The following is a 12,218-nucleotide window of genomic DNA, read 5'->3' as shown; positions in this document are numbered from 1 at the left end:
GTAATGTGATATTTCAATTAACTATAATTAGGTTTCAGAGTTAGTAGGTAGTGTCACAAACTGGAGTTTATATTTCTTTTTGCTATTGTCTCAATCAGTCAATAGCTCTCCAGGCAGCATTTAGGTTGCTCACAAGCAGGTTCAAGGTAATCCTGAAGCAGCAGTTTAAAATACTAGTGCGTCAAGCTGCCTGACCTGTGCCAAAAGTTATTGACCCTGTAGCAGAGTTAGAAGAGGGAAGACATCTGTGATTCAGTTGCTCTGGCACAAAACTTTAATGACAAATGTGGCTTTCAGCTAAGCCCCTGACACTCACTACAGAGGGATGGATTACATGTGAGGGCAGCAAAGTGTCTCTCTGGCTGTGAGAGCTTTCTGCTCCAGCTGCCCCATTGCTGCATCCCTCTGCCAGGCAGCCCCTTGTGTGTGGTTGTGGCAGAAGAGAGAGCGCGCACACAGGTACAGGGAGAGAACCGCTGCTTTTCTCTTTCAGAATGCTGTTCTAAGACTCCCTGGAGCTTGTCCACCCGGACCAATCTGAGCACATCCTAGTGAGTAACGTCACAGTGAAGAAAGGATCTCAGAACTGTCCAACTCTGTCAGTGTTGAAACCCTCACTCTTGTGAGGCAAAGGTCCATTTGTTTTTCCTCACTCCATCTTCATCATTCATAAATATTTACCATAACTGACTGTGCAATCACTGTCTTTGTATCGCTTGTATCTGAAAGAAAACTTCAGAGTTATGTGTAAGTACTCTAGTGAATTCCTAATTCCACATAAATGAATATCAATAACTAAAGATTCAACCCCATACTCTTTGAGTACATTTTATCAAAAAACAGTTTGCATGGCTAAATAAAAGATGTCCCTTGCCTACAATGAGAAGTATGTAATGCTCTTGTCTGAAGTAATATCCTACTAAAGCAGTTTGTAGAATTACCCTAATATCTTCTGCCATCTTTTTCTCCTCTTCTGTAAGTTCCAGGGCAGTTGTTTCATCAGCAGAGAAGTACTTAGATGCAGGGATCATTTTTCCATCCTCAAACTGCAGATTTCTCACTAGTACCTGAAAAATTAGAGGATACTATTTTAAATTACCTGGGAGGCAATACATCCTTGTGTGAAGAGTTTTTAGGCATTAATATGGTTATTGAGATAGTCATATAAATGGATTGCAGGAAAGCTGCTATGATGCAGGTAATTTAACGCAGGCCACTCCTGCCTGTCTTTCAGATCCTCTCCTAGTATTATTACATTTTATTCCATATTGGAAACTAATATGGATTGAGTGAGAAGCAAAACATGAAAGTCTTCTCTATGGGATGGCTGAAGATTGATTGATAAACTCCAAGCGAATTAGCTGTCTGTCCTCAGCAGCTGGATTTGCATAGCTTGACAATTTCACACTACTTGCACTTCTTGATAAAGTTATTCCATCCACGCTCATGTTTGCTGGGGTGAGCACTTACCATCCTCCCATCATTACCAAAAACGACTAGACCATTCTTGGTTACAAGTCCAGGTCTTGAAGCACCTTTTATTGCCAGCTCTTGTCCAGCAGGCACTGAAGCATCAAGTAATGATGACCCATAAAAAGTAACCACCTAAAAATAAACAAAATTAAAAGTGTACAGATTCTAAACATACTCTAAAACCCTAATAATGAAATTGTACTGTTTCGAAGCTTTAATGTAATATAAATAAAATATAAGTACCTACACATGGAAAACATGTTACACCATTATTTCTGTATCTTTACAACCCAGGACATGTAAAACTTTGCAAGCTGCCTAAACCTGCAAAGCTGCTTAGCTGTAATGATGTGCATGTCAGAACCAGTGCAGAAAGGGAAGCAGCTTTTGTCAGTGCATGCCCAGAGTGAGAGATGGGCAGAAACCTGACTGTGGCTGGAGGAGTCCTGCTATGCTCCCAGGCTGGGAATGTTGAACACTGCTTCCCTCTTGGGCTCTTCTGTTCTTTCTGGGCTCTCAGATCAGCCCAAATGTTCATGGACATTAGGGCAGAACCAGGCTTTTGGAGCAGCCTACCAGTGGATGATAAGAGTTAAGTGTCAAAATCTGGACATAAAATCCAGGAAAGATAATGTGATTTAAAAAATATTTTTGCAAGTACAATGTGGATCAAATGTATAGTACTTTCAATAGATTGAAAGGAAGTAGTTTGTTTTGGATAAAATGAGATATATTTATTTCTGCAAATTATCTAGGCCCAAATCTCTTTAAAATAAAACCTCCTTTGTTATTTCAGTAGCTCACAGTATTTCATTTTGCTGTTAATACTATGATGTTGCCCACTGTACAGGAAAGGTTACATTATACTGTAATGCATGCCTACTTCCCAAAATGACTGGCACAGTCTGGTTCTACCCTTCTTACTTATTGCTTTGTATCATGCCAATTTTTTTTTTTTACAGATGTTGCTCGTATCTTTCTTTGAATTAAAAGGATCTATCATTATAAAAAAACCTTAACTACTGTGTTCTGTACATTTGTTTAGGTGCCTGTTTGAGATATACACAAAATATATAGTCATCAAATTAGAGCCACGCTAATGTAACTCTCACTTGTATTCACCTGTATGCAGACATCTTTAGTTTTATAGTAAAAAAAAGTCAAAGAAAGGATATAGACAAGAAGAATATTATTCTGGTTTTCAGAGCATACCTGGCTATCTATTGTTGCCCAGGCTCCAGGCACTTTATCGTGCCCTCGAATCCAATTGTGCAAAGCTGCTGCAGGTTGGTCCCAGGAGATCTAGGAAATCAAGACACACCAGCTAGGTCTTCTCTGTTTAGTTATATCAAGTTAGTAATGTTTTCCTATATAAGAATTACAAATTCTCCCTCCTTCTCTTTCAACTGTTCATTTATTTAAGAACACAGAAAGGGTCTGGTCTAATAAAGGAAGATCAGTGATCTCCAGATGCCTAATAATCAAAGATCTATCAATCAAATGGGATGCTCTTAGCACTTCTGTGTTCTGTATAGCCTATATTTTTTATATATTTTCCTTCTCACACTAATATAATGAAAATACAACTTTTGCTACTAGGTATTAATTCATAAATAATTAATATTATGATCAACAAATTTAATAAGCACAGTATAAATACAAATAAGTATGTCTGGGGTATCACCTGCTGAAAATGATCTATTTATTGCTTGGATCCTAAGTTCTTTAATAAATCTACAAACTTTTATTAAAATACTTCCTAATCATTTACTAACCCTTTATAAATTGTTTCATAAATGGAATCCCTACTACAACTTGCAATTCCTGCAAGACTTTGAGGAAAAAGGAAATAATGTTTTGTTAAGAATGTCATGTATATTTAATATGTAACACCAGTGAAAATGTATTCCTTTATCTTTGCAGTATTGCAAGTGCATGTACAAAATGAATTAAAGAAAGTATTAGAATAGCTATTAAATAACAAAACTCAGGTACTCAGCATCCTTCTTAGTTCAAGCACAAAGAATATTTAGAAGTAAGTTATAAGCCAATGACAATAGTTTTACAGTAGGGAGATTAAGCTAGTTCACTCCAAGGAAGCTCCTTATATATTATATTAAAGGGATGAATAAAATATCCCTATGCAAAGCTATTTATTTCTAAGGTACGTCAAGAATTGAAATATGATAAAAAGCATCACCTACAATATTTCAAGTGGAAAGGACTACATTCACCATGGACAAGTGCCTGAAATTGTTGTAATAATTTTTACTTTTGCTTTTTTTTTAAAAAACTTCCGCACTGGGAAAGGAAAAGAAGATATTACAGGTAGCATTCACTATCATTTTATAGTGGCCTTCCCAACCACAAAGAAGATCCAGCTAATGCAGTGGGGGTGCTTATAGAATATAATTCTTACATGGTTGTTTAAATATTTTTTTTATCTGTTGTTTGTTTACATGACCTATGTTTTTTTTTTCCTAGTGCCAATAGGAAAAGTGCCAACACTTGCTTTTCCTAACATCAAATCTATTTCTGGTAGAGAATTTAGTATGGAGTGTTGGTAAACAGAGAGAGCTATCTACATTCAATGTTACATTTAAAAGTACGGCAACATATTAAGAATCCACTGAAGGTGCAGCTGCCATCTAGCTGTGTGTAGATGATCCCAAGTAGGACACCAAGTTTCTAAATATATATAACTGCTGAAAGTGAATACGAACCTAACCTGGGGCTCCATTACACGCGTCCTTGGAGTTATCTCAGGAATAAGAGGTGGGGAAACAGTTGAGTTAAAATTCATGTTAACTTGATATCCGTACTATTGTAATCCGAGTTAATAACAACTTTTCTAGTGATATGCACAAAACACGGTGTTATTTAACACTACCTCTGCATTTTCCTTTTTCTGGATCCCTTCATATGTTGCCCCTTCTTTAGGCTGAGGTATACGAGGGGCCTTACCGTCAGCAATTAGATGTACAGCTTCCACCTAAGTGAAAAAGAAACAGATTTGGTGTTAGCTTGGTTCACCTTTTTTCCTCAGTCATACTTGTGAATGACAGAAAAAGACTTTCCGACACAGGGGAACTGGTTTATTTTTAAAACCTAGGATTTCCAAAATCTAGGGGACCAATGCTGCACTGATTAACATATATATACTTAAACTTCTCTGACAGAAGAAATAGCCTCAGAAATTTGATGGGAGTACCTAGTCACCAGACATATAGCAGCTGCCTAAATTCTGCAGGACCAGAATGTGGCTCTGTATGTTTGCATTCAACTCTTTCCTTTTTCTTTCTGCAAAAAGTTATTTCTCTGCATTTAAATGGAGAGAGAAAAAATTTCTCTAATGATCCATGCTGAGTATTTTTTATGCAGTTTCTTTTTTAATTTTAAAACAAAACAAAAAAAGGACAAGCATACAAAATCCAAAGCCAGTCCACCAGGGCTCTGAACTTAAAACACCATCCCTTTTGTTTTCAACCTCACCCCTACCTTTCTGTTCTCTCTGAGTCTGTAAAAAATTTCACCTTGTAAAAACATTCAAGAAATCTGTGGAAAGAGCTACATTCCAGACAAATTTGACTTCTTGCCTTCTAGGATATGCTCTGCCCGCTGCCAGCAACAAATATTCTGAGGCCACCTCCTCAGCTGTCATGAAGCAGTGCAGTTCCACTGAAGTCTAGGATTCGGATGGGCACCTCAACCTCTGTCTTTCCAAATGTATGCATCTTGCTTATATTTCCTTTACTTTCAAACTCCAGCAGATGCTTTTCTTTTCTTCTTAAAATATTGATATTTAGTACAGCTAAACATACCATAGCCTTTATTCCTTCTGGGAAGAGAAACCGGTTATACAGGTCATCCACAGTATCATTTTGGCCAACATCACATTCTCGCTGCAGAAGTATTGGTCCAGTGTCCAAACCATCATCAGCCCAAAAAATAGTAAATCCTGCTTTCTTATCTCCTTGAATTAAAGTCCTGGACATAAAAAAAGCCTTACAGTAAATACAGAGAGTATGAAAGTAGCCAGGGATACCAACCCATCTGTTACACATTCATTTGTGTTAGGTAGATAGAAAAGAAAATCCTAACCATCTTTAATACTAGTTTCATTGCTCATTTCATAGCTAGAAACCCACAGTTTTGATACTGTTGATGTGTAGTTTCCACAAAGTGACATAAGAAATGCTACAACTGAATCCAGGATGTCTATCAAACAGTTCATTGTGATAATTATTTTAAAATATTATTAGTGGCAAGACACACAGGTGTGCAATAGTTATGATATATTTTGAAAGATGGAAGCATCTAGACAGCATATTATCTGAATAATTCATAGTTTACTGTAATTAGCTAAGCCTCACAACTTATCTGTAGGTCAGCAAGGGAAGTACAGCTGTCCCACAGCTGAAAAAGAGCTAAACTCAGAGTGGAAAATGACGGATATGCAACTGTTTAAGGAAAAGTTATTAAGGGAATTTGTATCCAGCCAGATTCTCAGCTGCTGTGCATGAACATAGCACTGCTTACAATAGACCTATGGTGATTTACACCACCTCAGGATCTGCCTCTGAATCTGAAGGGAACTTCAGCCACTTAGATTTCCAGTTCTCCTTTGGAGCTGCGTATGCCTTGACATGATGTATAATCAAACAGAAGTGTGTTTAAGGGAGCAGCCAGAAATGGAGAGATATATCTCTTTCCTACATGCTTTTAACCACTTGTCTGCATGCAAACACCAATGCCATTTTCTGTAAGATATATCTCATGTAAGTATTCCCTTAGCAGACCATGCTGTAACAGGATCATCTGAGATCTGGCTTATACGCATGAAAAATCACTATCCATTTGTAAGCACTGAAAACTACCTTATTAAAAGGAGTAAAGCACACATTTGTGCAGAACGAGGGACAAACTCTAAAGACAACTGGGGTAGTTGGCAGGTTCACAAAAGTGAAAGCTTACAGAAGTTTGGCTAGCCCATATAAGATCTTTCACACTTTTAAGCAGCATCTCTTCTGTTTTATATTATGTACAAATGCTGAAAGAGCACCCTGGTGAGAAGTGCATGTCCTCTGCATGGCTGGAGGAGAAGAGGGTATCATGGGCAAATCCCCCTGATGCTGAATAAGTGACAGGGTGAGAACTACTGTGTGCCCCCTCCTCTGGCCACCAGCTCCCTCCGCAGACAGCTGCTGATAACAAAGTGGCGGCAGCTGGAAGAGTCTGTGAAGGATGGAGTGAGGAACCCTCAGAGGACCAGGACCCTTGTTTGTGCCTGGTGCCCCTTTAGCCATGCTAAATCCCACAGGCTTTCTCAGTCATACCTTGGGGAAAAAGGGTCTGATCAGCATGAGGGCTGAAGCCACAATAGATGAAAGAAGTTGTGATGAGAGCAAGGGGTGCAAGGGTGAAACACAAGAATGGTCAGCCAAGGCCAAATCAAGGCCAAATCCTAGCTTAGTTTAAAAGTCTTAGGACAACAGCCTTTACCTGAGAAGGGCAAGAGCAGGTGCTTACAGAAGGAATATGCAAAATAGGGTAAGACTCAGTGATACATCATGGGATACACTCCTGTTTCTGGAATAGAAGTACCTCCTTTTTTAGTCAAATCCTACCACCTGATCTCTTTGTTGACTGTCTCCTAACTTTTGATTAAGAATGAGCAATCGTTCCTTATTCACCTTCCCATGTCTTTCATGGCTTAATACACTGCTGGCATATTTCCTTCCCAATGACCTCTTTTCCAGTCTGGAGACTCCTAGATTTCTCTCCCATCATGTGGAAGCTGTTCTATACCTTTGACCATCTTTCTTAGCCTTTTCTGAAGCATTTCTAGCTCCTTCATGTTCTGAGATGCAGACAGTATTTAAGATCCTTCCACAGTCTCTTTTCTGAGTAGCAACAACTAATGTAAATTTTATTGCTGCTTACATATAGTTAGTTTTTTTCCCCTTATGTACATTACCTTATATTTTTTAACTTTGAATTTGACTACATATTTTCTTAATCTCACTTTCACATTATCACATTCACCCACATTTGCGTAGAAATTGTATTCTTTATTACAGATTGAAATCAGAGTGACTGGTCTATAGTTCCCTGGCTTTTCCTCTGAGCCCATTTAAAACTGGTATTGCCCTTGCTGTTTTCCAGTCTCCTGCACCAACACAATCTGAAGGAAAAGAAACCTGCAGAACATTTGCTTGGAAGTCCCCTGGTCCTGAGAAGAGATTCTTATTCATTCATCAGTTTATCAAAAATCTCTTCTACTCACAGTTCAGCTCAAGAAAATTGTTCTGACTTACTTTACACAAAAAAAAGGGCTGTATGGTAGTAACATCTTAAGCTCCTCCATCTTGAATACCAATACAGATTTCCTACTATGGTGTTCTCTTTGATAAGCACCTTTTTTATATCAAACACCTATATCACCCTATATACCTCCCACCCTGAATGCGTTTGAGAAAATGGTTATTATTCAGTTTTATGCCTTTAAAAGCTGGTTCTTTATTTCTTTTCTGGACTGCCTTACTCTCATTTTACATCTAATTTGCCAGAGTTTATGCTCTTTTTTATTTTACTCACTTGGACACAACTGCCACTTTTTGAAGGATTTCCTTATGTCTCTAATAGTCTCCTTTACTCCTCTGTTTAAGTACTTCAGCTTAACATTTTTTCCATTAAGGATTTTAAAAAAAAAAACACCAAAATGTGCCTTTACTTTGAATCTACAACATTGCGTCTTTAGATAATCATCATTGTGCCTGTAAGATTCTTTCAAAATTGTTTCTTCATATTTAGACAATTTCTTATTGAATCTAAACACTGTGATAGTGGCATTTCTGTTCTCACAAGAATGATAGATCTGAGTCTACTGTGGTCATTATTGCAGTGTAGTTCTTTCACAGTAACATTTTGAATCTAGCTGTGTGCATTGCTTAGGACGACAATAAGATAAGATTTTATTCTTGTGGATTTTCTTCTCTCTTCTCCCTTCCCTTCTGTGAAATCTTAGACTCTGCATCAAGCCATGTTATCTAGTGTTTGTGGGGGACAAGCTAGGAGGGGAGTGTCCTGCCTATGAAAACTATAGATTGTCAATTTGCCTATGTGAGTAAATTATATGAATGTACAGATCACATCACCGATCTTTCCAGAATAACAGCTGCACCTGCACTGGAAGTCATAATTAATCTTAGGTATGAGGTGCAGTTCATGAACCAAATACTCAGCTGCTTCAGAGAAGTTCCTTCAGAGCAGTTGCAAGACAACAGAACTACGCCAGCATTTACATGAGCAATGGGTACAACCTAACATCCTAACATGACATACATGTAGTTTTGATGAACAAAACTCACCAGTTGATTGCAGAAGCTCCTCGGTGGCGTGGTAGGATGGATGGATGGTAAATAATTGAGCCATGTTTTGGGCAGTCAATAACATCCATGGGAATGAACTGCGTACAGAATGGAAGGACATTTAGCTCTGCTCCAACCGATTTGTAGGCCGCAACTACTTCCTGGATAGGCTTGCCTTTAGCTCTCCATCTGGGGAACTTAAAAACAGGAGTGCCGTCCTTCTCCGCTGCCAGTGCTGAGGGGCAAGAACCATTTTCTTTTTTAATTCACATTTTGTGTTAAAAATTCAAACTCGAAATCAGAGAGATATTGCATGACAACTCAAGCAGATCATCAAGTATGTGCTTACAGAGTGCCCTTTGTACCATTCTGTACGTTGTTTAAAAACATTTGCGCTTGGATATATTTTATTAATTATATCTTTGATTCTTGTTCCTACAGCTGATGTCATTCTCAACTTTAAGTTCACTCTTATGACTTGGCTAATAAGTACCAGTGAAAGCAGAAAAGAATGATGAATGCTATTAACTATTTAACAGAGACCCTTCATTTCTTGTCCACTCATTACATTTGCCTGCAATAGGTTTGTTTTAGCAGAACTTGATTTTCCACTTCACCAATTTGTATGTGAATATGACTACACACAAGTAAGATTCACTCAAGTCAGCAGCATTTTGCCATGTGGTGCAAATAATTACAGATGCTAGAGGCCTTCAGTCATTTCTTCAAAATTCTCATTACTGATGCCTTCTGGATACCTTTCCATTTATCTGTGAGACACACAGCTACACCCAAAATTAGGCTCAAAGGTGAGAAAACACAACTGCACTAATTGCAAAGAGAATTTTTAGGTGTTTGATAAATTCTGTTGTGCAACTGCTTAATAACTCATCACAGAGTACGATAGTAAATTCCAACTCTACAGCTGTTGAGTAGTATGTGTAATAGAAAGACAAGGGAAAACAAGAAGAGGTACGGAAAAATCACCTAATTTAATTTATATTTCTAAACACATTTTTGTACTTTCATTTCTCTTTTTCACTTCTGAAATTGGATCTTGAGTTTGACCTGAAGTATCTGTAGCTTATTAACCTAGGTCTTAAGTAAATACTAACTTAAATATCATTCCATGGATGTTGGTATGTACTGCAATTCCTTTTAGAAATAAAAATCGTAGCTGTCTGAGGATATAGAAACATTAGCAAATTCCACTTGGGACTTAAGCTATTTGAGTCATCTGGAAGTAAAAAGCAACAAAGTACCTGGTAATTTCTTTTTTTTCATTATGAGATCAATAAATTAATTCAATTGTTTAGTTAAAATAAATATATGATTGAAATCAGTGGAAGATTTGCTTAGTTATATCTACTAGTGTAATAACTGTACAACAATAGCTTATATAATGCAACCAAGTATTAAGGTATGCTTCCACAGCTGGATAGTCGAATTGTCTTTTTCTAAACTAATAGTTGCCTCCTCAAATTCTTCCAAAGTGTGATTAAATCTTTTAATAAGGTAGAGTTACAGAATATAATAAACTTGAGAACTATATGCCAGTTTGGGAGTGCCATAGCCCAGGTAAGCAAAATTTATGTTTGATTCTTCCCTCATAAGAGTTCTGTAAAAACATGTCAGGACCTGACTGAAAAAAAATAAAAAGACTTAAGACAGCTCATGGAATGTAGTGTTAATTTCTGATTATCCATAAAGGCATATTCCATTCTGGCACTTCTATTTGCTAAACATATTAACTCACTATTTTTGTGTCATTGAAAAAAAAAAAGTAAGTTACAATCCAGATGATTCCAAAGTAGCCTCTTTGTCACGCTGGGTTCTGCTGTATGAGTACAAATCTGAATACCTGTCAGGCAACAACTCTTTCTTTAGAAAGTCTCAAAAATCCTTATGCATCTTGGCAATAGAAAAAGGAGAGCAAAGCTCCTCTACCCTTTTCAATAGGTTTTCCATAGCCCAAGTAGAAGAGAAATAGGCTCTGCAGGTGCACTGCTGCATGCAAGCTTGTCAGAAAGGGCAGAAAGCCAGGGATAAACTGTTTTGGCTTCATGCTTTGAGTATCCCAGACAGCACAGTGAAACAGGTGACAGACATTTGTGCCTGAGTACACGCTCAGCAGCTATTTGCTTTAAGATAGAGATCTAGTTCAGGATAATTACTTCTAGGATGTACATTCAAACAAGGTACACAGATTAATTTATTTTTTAAACATCATAATATATGGCCCTGTATGGTTAGAAACAACTTTTAAATACTAACAAACAAGGTTAAACCAGTTCTGGGACTTGTGTTTGGTAAAGCATATTTTTGTGTTGAATCCAGTGTAATAAAGTCAATACATGCAAGTCATTCCCAGATAGGTATCACCTTCTCACGAAAATGCAAGTTTGTTCTGTATACCTGTAATTTTAACATTTGGATTAAGGTTACACTTACCCAAAGGATCAGCTTGCCCATTCTTGTCAGGTACTGTGAATACTCCCACGACTTTATGGCCCTCTTTTCTCAGCTTGTTATAAACTTCTTGTCCAAAAATACTTTGACCTATGAGGGCTAGCTTTAGCTTATGTTGATAAGCCTGGTAAAAAGAATTAAAACAAGCCATGTTCTAGGATGCAAAGAAAATATGTTGTTGCTTACATTTCTCTCTTGCTCCTTCTTGATCAGTGTTCATTTTGATTTAAAATGGAGCAGCCTTTCTACCCTAATCACCTTTGAAGGAATAATAATCATTTTTTTGAGATTAATGACAGGCGATGCAAATTCAGAGAGAACACACTTAATATAAAAGCATTATCTGATACCGTCATTGATGTTTATATTGTTTTCCCAGTATTTTCATTAGATAGAACCCACTGCTTCTTACAAGAGGCATAACAGGCTGCATGATCTTATTTCTAGTCAGAACTAATATGGTAAGAAATTAAAATACTTTTTTTGAAACAGATACATTAAACACTTTTCCTAGGCATAACTTAGGTGCCTGGAACATGCCCTCTAAATCCCTATAATTAAATGGTGGCATATTATTTGTGGTTAATATGTATAGGCTAAAGAAGACTAGCTTGCATTGTTCCTGCCAAATTAAAGTAATGATCATCCTTGTGATCCTCCAGAAGGAAATACGGCAAAGTTCCTTTGTTTAACTTCCACTGCCTTCTGTGTTTGCATCCCAGTACACTGGACACTTGCTTTTAAACTTCTTCAGACTGAGTAGGTGCCAATAACTGCCCCAACTTTTTATTTTTAGGATAGTTAGAATCACAACACTATTATGATATTAGGATATCATGCACTGCTACATTATTCAATTGCTTGCACCCTGAGAAAACTACTAATTCCTTCAGAGTCCCTTTAGAT

At 37.4% G+C, this 12,218-nt stretch overlaps 1 protein-coding gene across 1 annotated transcript in view; it reads right to left on the bottom strand.

Annotated features, from left to right (window-relative positions):
- ALDH1L2 (aldehyde dehydrogenase 1 family member L2) overlaps positions 1–12,218 on the bottom strand; it is a 35,012-nt gene that overhangs the window by 17,645 nt on the left and 5,149 nt on the right. Inside the window, exons 2-8 of the mRNA XM_068402363.1 lie at positions 11,295–11,436; positions 8,844–9,078; positions 5,295–5,460; positions 4,364–4,465; positions 2,686–2,775; positions 1,471–1,605; positions 942–1,067 (exon numbers count right to left, since the gene is read on the bottom strand). Of these exons, the coding sequence (XP_068258464.1) occupies positions 942–1,067; positions 1,471–1,605; positions 2,686–2,775; positions 4,364–4,465; positions 5,295–5,460; positions 8,844–9,078; positions 11,295–11,436 (996 nt within the window). The remainder of the gene's footprint in view (positions 1–941; positions 1,068–1,470; positions 1,606–2,685; positions 2,776–4,363; positions 4,466–5,294; positions 5,461–8,843; positions 9,079–11,294; positions 11,437–12,218) is intronic.

This window comes from Nyctibius grandis, chromosome 5, assembly GCF_013368605.1.
Source record: "Nyctibius grandis isolate bNycGra1 chromosome 5, bNycGra1.pri, whole genome shotgun sequence".
Lineage (NCBI taxonomy): Eukaryota > Metazoa > Chordata > Aves > Nyctibiiformes > Nyctibiidae > Nyctibius > Nyctibius grandis.
This window is presented reverse-complemented; position numbering and strand designations above follow the sequence as displayed.